Here is a 14,576-nt window from a genome sequence, read left to right as displayed (position 1 = left end):
TGGCTTGAGGAAGCTTGGGATATTTGCTTTGTAACCTAGAGTTTAATGTTATGATTTATTGTCAGCATCTGCATGAGGGAAAATGAACTTCTCATTTACAATCTGTGTGATCTGTGGGCCACAGTCTCCTACCTTATTTCTCCAAAAGGAAGTCTGGCTCTTACATTAATTTTTGCTTTAAAAGACACATAAGGGATGTCTTGAGGGGATGTCCTTTTTTTCATGGACAGCCTACATTTTTTCATGTGTAGAATCTACATTTATTCATGTACAGAAATATACATTTATTTAAATAGTCTTGTCATTTTCTTGTGGAACATCACCATAACTCTCTAGACCCGAATTCCAGCCTGAATTTCTTGCGACTCCGTTTCCTGTAGCACCAGTGGCTGCAGTCTGTCACGTCCAGCCACAGAGCTCTCCTTAAAAGGGCACTGGTTCTCCACGGAGCCCGCTCATAGCACATTGGCAACGCAGCTGTCCGTGATCTCATCCCACGGATCCTTCACCCACCTCACGACCTCTTGCAGGCCGGCTTCACACGGTTTCCATTAAGTCAAGTGTTAATGGAAGGCTTCCGGGATGGGGGTGGCAACAAAAATGATGACAGCTAAGAATGATGGTCCACACAAAAGCGACGAAAAATTGAAGACACCGAAATTTGGCAAACGTTTCTTTACTTCACACAAGCGCATTAAGTACGTCGGTTCTGACACATGACGTATTGAATTATGAAGATTGATACTGGACACAAGCACGTCTGTTTGTTATCAAGGGCCCACGTTATTCACACGTGTTGTCTGCATTCTGATTGGTCACTCGGCGGTCATCTGAGTTCATCTGTTTACATAGGTGTTTGCCTCTTATCCAAAGGCCCACGCTCAGGTTTTTACAAATACAGTAAGTCCCCAACTTATGGACGAGTTCTTTTCTGGGAGAACATCCCTAAGTGGGATTCATTCAGAAGTCTGTCAAGTATGTCTTACACACTTTTGACACAAATACACAGTGTAAAGCAAAACCCTAAAAACCCAAGCTCAAAAATACTTTAAGTAAACTACTTTTATATTTACAGTTACCTTAAAGTGGTGGTACAGTACAGCACAACTGTAAATACACTGTTTTCATTTCTGCTTCCATGGTTATTGCTTTGGGCTTCCAGCAGTCCTCTCTACGTCACCACAGCTTTTCCTTTTGCTTCTGGACATCCTGGGCTGTGACTGAACGCTGCACTGCTATACACTGTTGCACTGTACAGCAAGCACACAGCAGCCCAACTGTGACAATTTCCTGCATATGTGGGAGCTACTTCTGCAATTCGTGTGAATCTCTGTATGTTTGTATGGGAGGTCCATTCATACTGTATCTGTAACAGTTCACAATTCCAATGTTCATAAGTTAGGGATTTACTGTACATAATTGATGTTATTATTTGAGTATTAATATTTATTTATATTTCATTTGGTATTAATATTTTATAATTCAGTATGTCCATTGTGTGTTGCAGCCTGTGTGCTAAATTCATCTGTCTGGCTGATGATCTTATGTGGCATTTATCTTTGAAGTAGCGGCTTGTAAACATCCTGGAAAATCATGCTAGGACTTATTTTCTGGTTAGGTCTTATTTTCAAGGAAGTACAGTACATGCGTGTATGCAAGTTGTCTGGTGTGATATTAGCACGGTTTTGCAATGGACTGATTGTGCCTCTTTTCCAAGATGTGTGTTTTGATTTTTTTAACTAAACAGTTGGTGAAAATGTTTTCAAGCATGTGACCCACACTTTGTAGGGGAGGTTGTTTGTTTTATTGCAGTGTCAAGGATCTTATGCATGTTAGGCATGTGCTCTACTACTGAGCTACAACCTATCCTCTCCCACTTTCTTTTTTTGTTTGTTTGTTTTAAATTTTTTTGCAGTTTTAAAGATTGAACCCGGGGAGCACTGAGTTACACCTCTATCCTTTTTTATTTTGAGTCAGCAGAGTCTGGCTAAATTGCCCATGGTGGCCTTGAACTTGTGATCTTCCTGCCTCAACCTCCTGAGTAGTTGGATTACAGGCCTGTGATACCACACCTGGCTCACTTTCTGTGTGGTGTTTTTGTTTTATTTATTCATTTATTCCCTCCCCCTTTATTTGGTGGTGCTAGGCATTGAACCCTGGGTCCTTTGCAGTGAGTTACATTCCCAGCCCTTTTTACTTCTTGAGACTGGGGAAGGCTGGGCTGGAATTTGAGATTCTCCTACCTCAGCCTCCCAGATCGCTGAGATTACAGCCCAGATTGCTGGGATTACAGGTGTGCCACCATGCTCAGCTTACACTTTGTGTGTTTTACAGTAAAACTCTTCAAGTTCAACTGTCTTTGCTGCTTCCATCCCTCTCCTTGGTCTCAAACTGAGCCTAGTCAGATTTTTGTTTCCCATCACCTCAAAACAGGCTTTTTCAGAGACTTCATGGCACAACCCAGTAGGTGACTCTTGGTCCTCAGCTGCCTTCCAGGAAGAGCCCACCTTGTCCAGCACCCCCCACCTCTTGCATTGACTGACTCTTGCCCTAGATCTCCAAGTACTCCAGGACCCCAAGAGCCAGAAGAGGCCTCTCCCTGCTCTGCCGGAGCACACTAATCATCCTGTCTGAGCCTTCCAGGTGCAGCTGGGTCTGACTTGTCTCACCCTTCCCTGCCTCCCTCCCAACCTTGCCTTGTCCACAGGCTCACTGCTTTCTGTGGAATTCGTTTGTTCTTCTAGTTACTGCTCCTTTTCTGTCTACTAAAACATAGGCTCTTTGAAGGGCGGGACTTCCATTTGCTGTCCTTGCCTACAGTAGTTCCTGGCAAGTAGTAGATGTCTAAAGTACTTGTTCAATAGGTCACGACATGTTTTAGACCAGTGATGATGAACTTAGGGCACATGTGCCACAGCTGGCTGTTTGTTATTAAAAGCTCAAAAAGGTTCCCCATCACTGTTCTAAACTCTGTAACCAGAGGGCTTCTGGTCCCTGCTGACTCATATCAGTGGTCACCAGCATTGTAAGCTCCGCTGCAGTTTGCTAAGCACTTCCTTCTGTTTGTTTCACTTAGGTGTCTGTCGGCACACACAGGCTCCAGTCAGCCCCGCACACTCTGTGCAGACCCTTTGCTTCCACCCTGTGGGAGCTCCCCCAGTGTGGGTACCCTGCCCATGGGTGCCAGCCTCCCGCCTTCCCCGCTGGCTTTCTCTGCAGCCTGACCCCTGCGATGCCTTCTTTCAGATGCTCCGTGGTTCCCTTGTCGGTGACTGCAGGTGTCCTTTCTGCACCATCTGTGGGTGTCCACATACACTGCTCTTTTTCCTGTACAAAGCCAGACTTCAAGGTTGGTCTGATAAGCCCTGTCCTCATTTTCCCCTCTGTCTCTCTCCTGCACACCCCCTTTAAAATTTGTAATGTCCTCTCCCTGTACCTTCGCAATGGGTTTCTTTTCTCTCTCTCTTTTTTTTATCTGGTACCGGGAATCAAACTCACAACCTTGTGCTTGCCAGGCAGGCGCTGTGCTGCTGAGCTAAATTCTCAGCCCTTCTTTTCTCTTTTTTAACAGCTTTATTGAGATAAAATTCTCATGCCACAGAAGTCACCCAGACAGCGGGACGTCTTTCTCAAAACCCTCCTCGCTCTTGGCCTCTGTGCATGTTCTGTCCCCTACCTTCCAGGGAGGCCTCGGGGAGCGTCCAGTGGGCTTCTCAGTAGACCAGGGCCTTGTGGAGTCTGCACTGGACCAGACACAGTCCGGATAAAAGAGCAGGGCCCTTCCATGGCTGAGAGAGAACAAAGCCAGGCCTGTGCTCTTTGTCCTTGGGTTCCCATTAGACGACAGTGTTTGTGGTAAAAGCTGACTTGCCAGCTGGCTAATGCCTCGGGGCAGAAGTGGCTGGTATGTAGCAGAGGATCGCAGCCAGACGAGCCTCAGCCTCTGTCTGCCCAAGAGCTGGGCTGTTCTGACTTTATCCTCGTGGTGAGCGATTCCAGAGAGTCAATGAAATTTCTTCGGAATTGTTGCATTTGAGGGACAGTAGGTGGAAGGGAGTTAGGCGATGGATGCTTCAGAGAAGAGCTGCAAAGAGGATGGAAAAGCTCTAAAAAATGAACAGTGTGGCGAGGAACAGGAAGTTGTGCTGGTGTCCACGGGGAAGGAGAAGCGTTTACTGCATCTCCATTCCGTGGTTGGGCTTTTCTTCATCCTGAAAGTTTGAGTGGAAGAAATGGACCTGGGCATCTCAGTAGCTCTAGGGTCTGGAGGCTGTGCCCCTTGGAGTCCGCATGGCCCTTGGGAGGTTGCTGGATGGTGGGGGTGTGTGAGTGTGAGGTGCACCTGCCTGGAGTCGGTGTATGGGGCTGTGGGGGGCAGGGATGCTGGGAATGCTCTGTGTTATTTCAGGCCCTGCTGAGGTTTTGCCCTGGGCCTGCTCTCTCAAAATGAGGCCAAATAAGCAAAGTAGAGAATTCAGACTTTTACCTTAAAATCTCTTACTTATGACAGGAAAAAACATAACGTTTTTCCAAAGGCTTTTGTCCCTTTCTCTCTAAGCAGTAGGGTCACAGGCTTTTCTGCGTTCTCTCACATACAGCTTCTGTGACTGGGTTTGCTGCTGCCTTGCTGAAAGGAGAAGCGGTGGACAAGTTGGGAAGCTGATGGATGGCTGTGCAGAAGTTATACTTTAAGTGACCTTTCAGGCACTGAGCTCATGGAGAAGCTCCTGAGCCGGCCTGCCCGGAGGAAAGCAGCCATTGATGTGGAAGCGTGGAGGTGGGCAGGCCGCCGCGCTCCACACACTGACGAACACAAGTCCCCAGGTCCCTGCTGTGCTCGCACACCTGCGGGCAGGCAGGAGCCTGGGACACTGCTCCCCTGGCATGGAGAGAACAGATGTGCAGGATGGGGCTCCCGTCAGCCTGCTGCTTTAGGCCTGCTCCTCAGAGGTGCCGTCCCGGCGGCCGTGTGGGCCCTGTTTGGGGACCTGGTATACAGGGCTGCTTTGCGCCAGTTGTGCTGCTTAAGTGTGGGCCTTGCCAGGCAGAGCTTGCAGATAACAAGGTAACTTCTCAGTGAATCCACTGGGTTCTAGGATATGCTTGGTACCACAGCTTGTCTGTACAGCGTTAGATGTGACATAGACACAGTGACATAACTGATATCCCCACTAATGCTGTCAGTGTCTGCTGATTGATGAGAGCCTTCTACCTGCTGCCTGCACAGGGCTGGACTCTATGGGGATTGTCTGAGTGCTCTAGGGACTTCTTGGGGTGTGTGCTGTCTTTCCTGTTCATGGCAGGGACAGACCTCCGAGGGGCTGAGCCATCTACACCAGTGCTGGGGTTCTGAGTCATGGTGGTCTGGGATAGCTGCTGTCCCTCCCAGGGCTCCCCAGATGTGAGCACATCAGCAGAGCTGAGGACTGCTGAAACACTGGCTGGGCCCCAGGACAGTGGGTCTGGAGTAGGTAGGACCAGCATATGACTCCTCACCAGCTGCTTCTGACCGAGGTGCTCTCTGTATACCCAGCCATCTATCCTGGACCACTAGGGCCTCTGGCCACAGCAGCATGTCACTTGGTCAGCTGACTGGCCAGCTGGTGGGCCTTGGCAACCAGAAGACGAGGGCTAAAGTAGAGCAGCCTGATTTTCTGCTCTGCACCTTGCCTTCTCCCTGCAGAGGCTGTTGGGAACCCACTTTGAGAACCCAGGTGTCATAGATGGTATAGAACAGAGGTGGTGAGCCTGTGGCACGCATGCTATAACCAGCTGTTTGTCACTGAAAAGTCTAAAAGATTTGCCATCACTGGTATAGAACGTTACATGGATTTTAACCTTCTCTGAATGCTACAGCTAACTGGCACTTACTCTCTGCTTCTGATTTTCCTTTTGCGTGTATATGCAAGACCCAGGGCTATTGCACTGAGCTGTATCCCCAGCTCTCGGCCTTTGCACTGAGCTACATCTCCAGTTCTGTTTTGGTCTTTATTTTTAAATTTTGAGAAATTAAAGTTTGAGAAAGAGTCCTGTTAAAGTTGCCCAGGCTGGGTTGGTATTTGAAATCTTCCTGCTTCAGCCTCCCAGAGTGCTGGGATTGTAGGCATGCATCACCTACTGCTCCTGGCTGACTTCCCTTTTTAAATTTAGAATATACATAGGATGCTAAGTGCCTCGTGGAAGAAATGGCAGGGAACCTGGCCATCATGTGGTATACCACCAAGCAGACTGAGAGCTTGGTGATGAAGCCTTGCTGCATTTGTGTGATTGGACATGTGCTGTTCTGTCACATTGTTGGGGGATGTGCATACCCCCATGCTTGGGATGGGCCCTGTGGCCTCACTGTGCTGGGGAAGTGCTCTGCCACTAAGCCACTGTCCACTGGAGTTGGGTGAACTGAAATGTGTATTCTGTCACCTGGCTTTGCACCATGTGCTTGCTGGGTATGTACAGACTCCTTGCCTTGGCCTTGGACTACCAAAGGCAGTGCTTGTGTGGCTTCTGATGACATAGTGCCAGGGTATCACTGCCTCCTTGAGCAAGGGCTTCCATGGGGCTGACCAGTCCCAGCCAGAAGAGAGAAGGTTGCCAAGTTACCTACAAGTGGTAAGATGGTGGGATTTTAAGTCAGAAATGACGGTGTCCAGCCAAACGGGAATGAATAGAGAAGGGAAATCTAATGTCAGGAAGGCTGGGGCGAAGGCCATGTAGCCAGCCCACATTAGTCTAAGAACGAGGGGCCAGCAAGGTTGCCAAGGGTACAGGCTGGTCTTCTGGCTGGAATGAGGGCTTCTTGGTATGATGTTGACTCATCTAGCGCCCCACCTGCTCCCCACCCTGGAGACTGGACTTTCACTGCATGGACTGTGACTGACTCAGAGCATCCTTCCAGGACTTCCTTCCTGTCTGAGCCCTCAGATTGCCTCAGTTGAAAGATGGTGCCTGCTCTTCCCTGTAAGCATCACAGGTTGGTCATCTGCCTGGTGCAGGTCAGGTGTGTGTGCCCAGAGCCTTGCCTAGGTGCTGCTAGGTCTTCCAGACAAAGCAGCTGCTGCCATGGATAGATCATCTTAGTTCTCCAAACAAGCAAGCACGCTTTCCACAAACTTGGATCAGTGCCCGCACACTCACTCTGACGAGTCTGTGCCAGTGCCTGCTCCAACCCTCAGCCTGGCCAGAGCCTGACCCCTGCGCTTGGCTGGGTGAACTGGCCCACTCTGTTCTGCTGTTCTCTTGCCCGTCGGAGAGGCCTGCACACAGCACCAAGCAGCCTGCCCCGGCAGTGGCCCCAGTGTGCCCTCTGTAGGTACCTCTAGGAGCCGTCCTTCCCCAGCCAGCCGTGTAGTTCCTACCCTGGCATCTCCAGACTACTGTCTCCCAGGGGGACCAAAGTGCAAGGGGAAGTGCTATCCAGAGCAGGGGGCATGGAGTGGAGCCCACCCAGTCCTACATGCCCTCTGCATAGCCGTGGTCCCTGCTGCCTGTGTTTCTTCCTGGTGAATGTCTGAGGTTGCTTCCAGTCAGTATATTGACTGCTCATGGGCACTGAGAGCTGAGGCCTGGACAGTGGAGCGCAGTGGGTCAGGAAGAGGACTGGGCCCAGTCTAGAGGGAGGCTGGAGGGTGGCTCCTAGACTGGGAGGATGAAGTGAGACCCCTTCCTGCCTTCCTGTGGCCCCTGCCGTGGACGCAGCCGTCCTTCCTGAGCCCCCATCCAGCTAATCTGATCTTATTTCCTCTCTTGGTAAACATGCAGGGGCAGGGGTCATTAGTTTCTTCTTTCACAATGATTCTCAGCCAAAGATCCTCTCTCCACCCCTAGTCCTTCCTGGCAAGGTTTTTCCTGTTAAAGCAAACACTTGTCTTGCAGTTGGAGCTATGTTTGCCAGTGGTAACCCTTGACTGATGAATTTTTTGCCTTTAGGCATCAAGAGAAGCTCAGTGGCTCTGGTTATAGAGGAATCTGAGGATGACAAGAGTATTTCTCATAATAAAAGTTAAGCTATGTGAAGCCTGAAGCTGTATTTAGCCTTGTTTTGGGTAGAAAACATGCTAAAATGTTGAGTACATTCTTACCTTAGGAAAAAACTCAAGCCTCCCTGTGGAGCAGGGGACTCTGTAATGTTGGTGCTGTGACTCTTGGCAGTCACAGGCGACCAGGGCAGTGGCTGTGTTTCCTGAGCTCCTGCGCTGGGCTGGAGCCTGGAGAGCAGTGGGTGCTGGGTGGAGGGAAACCGGGCTTCCTGGGCCTTACATCCAGTGAGGGGTGACAGCCAGGAATATGTGGCCTTTTGATCAGGAGGGGCCTGGCAGTATCTCAGAGGGCTCCCCCATGCCAGGGTTGGAGCTGTAGGTGGAGGTGTCCTTGGCATCCCAGGTTCTCAGTGAATGTTTGCTGACCTGGAGCGTTCGTGTTTGCTGGTAGAAAGTGAAGCAGAGTTCATTGTACTTGTTGTGAAGTTCACATTTGGTCTTACTCTGTGGTCTTTTTAATTCGTGGTCACCATGAGGGTCCAACGTCACTTCCTCTGTTATAGCTGGTCAGTTTTTTCAAGCTATCCACAATTATCTGTTTTCTAAGAGAATCTTAGTAGAAGTGATTAGTTTGTGTTACTCAGCTTTTGTTTATTTGTAAATTAGAACTCATAACAATAGAAGTGATATTTGAAGTGAACCCCTAAAGATTTTTTGATTCTTCTGGTTTGGCTTCGTGTACTAATGTTTTAAGAGTATGTGGCAAACTGTTGCACCCCAGGGTTCTGCTTCATAAGAGTTAGTCTATAACATTTTATATTCCAAAGTGTGTCCCAGACTCTGGATTGAGGCCATAAAGTAACATGGGCAGACTGGAGCATGGCTTTTTAGGAAGCCGAGGCTCTGCTTCTTCCCACATGCTCTGTCCTCTGTTGCCTGCAAAACGCCTTCTCCCATCCAACCCTCCTCTCTCCCTGCCCCACATGAGCTGCTTTTTCTGAAGTGATCAGGGTTTTCTTTGTTTTTTGAGAATATAAGGCAACAGAAGAATTACGATCTCTTTGCCCTCTCAGGCTCTATGCAGTAAGTGTGATTTAAAAAATATTTTTAGTGGTACTAGAGATGGAAACTAGGAACACTCTACTGCTGAGCTATATCCCCAGCCCCTTTTTTATTTTTTGGAACAAGACCTCACTTAGTTACTCAGTTAATTGCAAGCCTCCTGTCTCAGCCTTCCTCAGTGCTGAGGTTGCAGCCACACACTTGGCTTACTGAGGGGCTAGGGATGTAGCTCCTGTCCCCTCCTGTGCATGGTTATAGGCTGGCCTGCCGCTGGGATTAGACTGTTTATTCTGACGATAGCATTCCTAATTTTAAACTCTAGTACAGTATTATTACTGTAGCTTCGGATGTGTTTGAAAAATGTTTGCCCTTAGACTTTTCCTTCTTGTTCGTGCCTTTTATGTTTAAAAATTAGCTTTCCTTTTGTTTATTTCCTGTTGCTTAATGCTTGTAGTTTCTTCATCTTACCAAGGTCTCCTTGGGGTTATTTCTTCACTTTCCATGTTTACTAGACTGGCCCTGAGAAATCCATATCCACACATTTCAGGAGCACTCGTGCAGAGCTGTTAACATGCATAAGCAACAAAAAGTGTTTTGTCCAAGTGTAGGAGCAAGGCTTGACAAGGAGGATCCAGTGGCGTTGGGGCAGCTAATGTGGAAGGATGAGATGAAAAGACAGGTGTGGAGATCGAGGTGCAGGCTGGTTTCTCTGTCCTATCTAGCTTAATCTGACTGCCATAAGACCCCAGAAAGAGCTTTTCCTGTTTATGGTTGAGGAAGTCTAGTCACAGGAGAGCAAGTGACTTTTCTAAGTTGGCACGGCTGGCAAACAGCTCGTTTAGGACCCACCCACAGTGGGTGTGGCCTCCTCTTGCCCAAGTAGAGAGGGACAAGCAGAATCAGGCCAGTATCCTGACCACTTGAATACATATAGATGGTTGAAACTAAGAGTTAAGGTCCATCCTTCTCATCCTACCACAGAGTACTCTCAGCAGTGGTGGCCTATAGGGTTAAGTATTTAAAAAGCCATTTAGCTGAAAATAGCATTGAATATCAGCTCTTCAAAGGGTTGATAACTTTCTAAGCCTTAATAAAATGACAAAGGAAAAAAGAAGCAACTCAGTTTTATTAAAAGTAACTTCTGTAAAATGAAAAATTAGCATAATTGAGGTGAACAGTGACCACAGTGTGGAGCAATGACATTTCTAGCTATTATGTCTGACAAAGCAAGAATAAAGCAGCCCTGTAACCAGCAAAGTGAGCAGGATATGACCCATGGCAAATGTTACGCAGAGATAATTAGCATAGCCGGGACCTACAGCTGGCAAGGGAGCGTATCAGCCTTCCAGGCATCAGGAACAGGGCAGTGAGAGTCAGGGTAGGTGTTGGGGAATGCATTTTGGAAGGCCGAGGAGGAGAGTCCAGGGTGCTGCCCCACCCTCCACAGTGCGCTTCTCTGCGCCGTGGTGCTGTACAGCTTGTGGCGTGATGGGTTGGCATCTTCTCTTCCCAAGCTCTCTCTTCTGGTGGCAAATAGAAGTCGTCAGATTTCTTACGATTCTTATTTCTCCATTATGAAGTGAAAGGTACCATTTGGTTCCCAAAAAGATACCAGGAAAGTAAGTGGGGTGGTGCTCACCTGTAATTCATCTACTCGAGAGGCTGAGGCAGAAGGATCTTGAGTTTGAGGCTGACGTGGGTCTCAATCACTAGTGTAGCAGAAAACAAACAAAAATCCCCCAAGCCAAAGAGGTGTTTGTTTTCAGTGGCTGTTTAAAAGACATTTTCTTTAGCAGTTTTGGGAATGGTTATTTTCTTGAAAGAAGTAAAGATCAACTTTTTCAGTTCTTGGCCTCTATGTTTAAAAATTTAAATAATCCAGCCTTGTGCGTTCTTTTCCCTGAGCTCTGTGCTGGTGGGGATCCATGATTATAATGGGGCCAGAGTTTAGAGCACCCATCTGATGGGCCCCAAAGACCTTCAGCTGTTCTTGCTGCTGGTGCTGGGGCAGTGAACATGGTGATCAACCTTGTTAGTGTATTGAGCAACTGTTTTGGGGTTTGGTTTGGTAATTTTAATTTTCTGGTGCTAAAGACTGAACCCAAGGGGCCAGGGATATAGTTCAGTGGCACAGCGCCTGCCTGGCAAGCGCAAGGTTGTGAGTTCGATTCCCGGTACCGCAAAAACCAAACAAACAAAGACTGAACCCAGGGCTGCACACTTGCTAGGCTAGTGCTGTACTACTGAGCTAAATCCCAATCCTTGAGCAACTGTTCAAGGAGAACAAATATGAAGAGTTAGATGAATAATATGGAACTCAATTAAAAGCCCAGAAAATATCAGATTGTACCTTTTGGGGGAGCTGTTTGTAGATACATATGCAGCGTAAGAGATAATACACTCTGGCCTCCTTTGCCCAGTGGTCATGTTTCCTAAGACTTCAGCAAGGCGGGATTTGAAAAAGAGTTGTGTAGAACAAATAGAAGTTAGCATAAAACATGTGGACTTGAGCCTAAAGGTGAAAATAAAGACAGACATAATAGGGGGTGACCGGCATTTGCAGCCTGGTGGGTGAGAGTGTGGATAGCAGGCATGGTGACCTGGGTACAGGGCCACACCTGCCTCTGCCACTTGATCTGTGGTCCTAGGAAGAAATGACCTCCCTGCTCCTAGGAGTTCCTGTGACCACTGCCCTAGGTTACCAGAAGTGGGGTACAATGAGGTTTAAAGGACAGATTTCCCCTTTTATGGTATTGGAGGCCAGCAGGCGATAGTCAAGGTGTGGGCAGGCTCTGCTCTCCCAAGGACATGGGGAAGGGTCTCTCCCCTTCTCTATCAGGAGCTCTTGACTTTAATTCGCTGGAGACGGCTTCCCTCCAACCTTCGCCCCATCCTCACATGCCTTTTTTTGCCTGCTGCCTCTGTGTCCGAATCTCTCTGGGTGTGGAGCCTCACACCTCTAACCCCAGCACTCTGGGAGCCTAAAGCAGGGAGATCCCAAGTGTGAGCCCATCTTGGGTGAATAGTGAGGACATGTCTCAAAATTAAAGATGAAAAAAGCTGGGTACGTGGCTCAGTGTGAAGGCCCACCAATACCCATTACTACCCACCCCACCCACCCAGCAAAAAAAAGAAAATGCCAGTCTAGTTGAATTTAGAGCTCACTGTGTTTTACTACCTGACCTCATCTTAAATTGGTTATTATCTATAAAGACCTGATTTTGAAATAAAAATCACTGTGCAACCCACTAAACATGCACAGAAGCTGGCTCAGAGCCCTCACCCGTGGCATGTGGATAGAAGAATTGCTCTCCCAGAGTTGGTGTGGGGAGTATCTGGCCAGTGTCCTCGGAGCATGAAGTGCCTGGTCAGTGGACTCCACGTGGCCTGCCCAGGACCCTGGCCGTCTTGGAGGATGGCAGGCGCCTTTAGTTCTCTCGCTGCCCTGTGGCTCATGCAGTGCAGACGTGGGGAGCGCAGAGTGCAGAGCTGCTGCACTGGTGTTCAGCACAGACAAGGACGTACCTGATTCAGTTTGTGCTCTCGGTAGTGAGCCTTGGCTTTAACCAGAAAGATGAAAAGATTCCTACTGGTAAATGTTTATACTGATATTTGTTACAGTAGACAGTGAAGCCTAGTGGATGATGAAACGTCCACACTAATGAGCATATGAACAGACTTCCAGGAGCTTCTATTAGATATTTTATAAAGTACACTTTTTAAAGAAGTGCAACAGGCCAGGGATATAGCTCAGTGGCACAGCACCTGCCTGGCAAGTTGTGAGGTCCTGAGTTTGATTCCCAGTTCCAAAAATAAATAAATAAAATAAAATAAAATAAATATACCTTAGTGGGATGCCTCAGTCAAGGAAGTTTTTGGATTGTGTGAGTTTATTCAACTAAGTTGTTAATTGTACACTTTCTGTTTACAGCTAAGCCGTTTACACAGCTGGTGAAGGAAATGCAGCTTCATCGAGAGGACTTTGAAATAATCAAAGTAATTGGAAGAGGTGCTTTTGGAGAGGTAAGGGAAACCTCGCCTTGCTCATTAGCCTCGAGGGCCTAGGTAGCAAAGTCCTCCCTCCTTGCATTGGCATTGCCTGGGGAGCTCAGATGGCAAACTCAAAGACACAGTTGAGAAGAGACAAGGCAGAATGAGCGCTTGTGACTGGGGAGTTGCTCTGAATGTCGTTGAGACTAGAAATAGTTATTTCAGACAAATAAATTCAGAAAAATCTGTTTCCTAATTGTTAGAAGGCCTGGCACTTTCTAAAAACTACAGAGAGAGCCAGGCATGGTGGCACATGCTTGTAATCCCAGCACTTGAGAGGCTGAGGCAGGAGGATCGCTGTGAGTTCAAGGCTAGCCTGGATTATGTGGCAAGACCCTATACATAGCAAGGCTGGGACAGCAAACTTTTAAATAAAAACAAAAAACTCAGGGGCTGGGGATTTAGCTCAGTGGCACAGTGCCTGCCTGGCAAGCGCAAGGTCATGAGTTTGATTCCTGGTTCCAGGGGAAAACCAAAACCAAAACAAAAAACAACAAAAAAACTCAAAGTATATTACATGTAAAATACACAGATCTGAGTGCGTTTTGACCATCTGTACTTGTGTAACCTGCACCCCAAGGGACATGGTGTTTCTGGCCTTAGAAAGTTCCTTTCTTTCTCTTGCACATCATCACCCCACCCCACCCAGCAGCGACTCTGAGCGCCACCAGCAGGGATCTTTTCATTTAAAAGAGCCACAGGAAAAACTCGAGTTTCACATTCCGTAAAAAGTCTCTCGAGTGGTAAGCAGCGTGTTTGCTGAGGTAAGCTGTGGTTTTTGTTACGTAGTGAGAAGAGGGAGACATCCTTTTAAAGTGAAAACCAGCCTCCCTCCAATGCACGCTCGGCAGCAAGGCCAGGTGGCCCAGTGCACTGGCCAGGAGGCATTTTGGACAGGGAGGTGGGAATTGACAATCAATAGGAAAAATGAAAGGAAGGGAAAATTATTTTACCAGACAATTTATAGCTATTTTTAGTGCTCTTCTTTGACACAGAACCTAATGCAGTACTGAGAGTTTCAAAGAGAGTGACCCTGCTTGGTGTCTGAGTCTCCCAGGTGAAGAGGAGTGTGTCCTTCTTGCCCGGGCCTTCACTGCCTTGGGCCCCTCTCTGTCCACATTTCCTGTGCAGACATTGCAACTTCTGCCCCCGTTCCCTGTGCCCCCGGTGATCCTCAGTGACCTTAACCCCGTCCTGTCGCCCAGTGCCCTCTCAGGTCCTGTGGCCTCCTTGCCAACCCTTCCAGCTGCCCAGCTGTTGCACTGCTGTCCTGTGTCCTCTGCTGTGGACCTGTGGACCATGTGCCAATGCAGCCATACCCTCCTTCAGTCCCTCCTGAGCTGTTCCTGTGATAATGTTCCTGAAATATGCCCTTTTCAGCTTCCCCGCCTCTGAAGTACCAAGTCAGATAAGTGACACCTGCCAGTGCGGGGAACAAAAGTGTCCTCACACACAGTTACAACTGAGGTGTGTGTGTGTGTGTGTGTGTGT

General features: G+C 48.1%; 1 protein-coding gene across 1 annotated transcript in view; it reads left to right on the top strand.

Moving 5' to 3' along the window:
• Positions 1-14,576, top strand: part of Cdc42bpb (CDC42 binding protein kinase beta (DMPK-like)) — a gene marked incomplete at its 5' end in the record, with an annotated part of 89,533 nt that overhangs the window by 21,957 nt on the left and 53,000 nt on the right. The window contains 1 exon segment of the mRNA XM_013507874.1: positions 12,967-13,058. Within this exon segment, the coding sequence (XP_013363328.1) occupies positions 12,967-13,058 (92 nt within the window).

Source organism: Chinchilla lanigera, unplaced genomic scaffold (assembly GCF_000276665.1).
Source record: "Chinchilla lanigera isolate Chin_1 unplaced genomic scaffold, ChiLan1.0 scaffold00137, whole genome shotgun sequence".
NCBI classification, from domain to species: Eukaryota; Metazoa; Chordata; class Mammalia; order Rodentia; family Chinchillidae; genus Chinchilla; species Chinchilla lanigera.
This window is presented reverse-complemented; position numbering and strand designations above follow the sequence as displayed.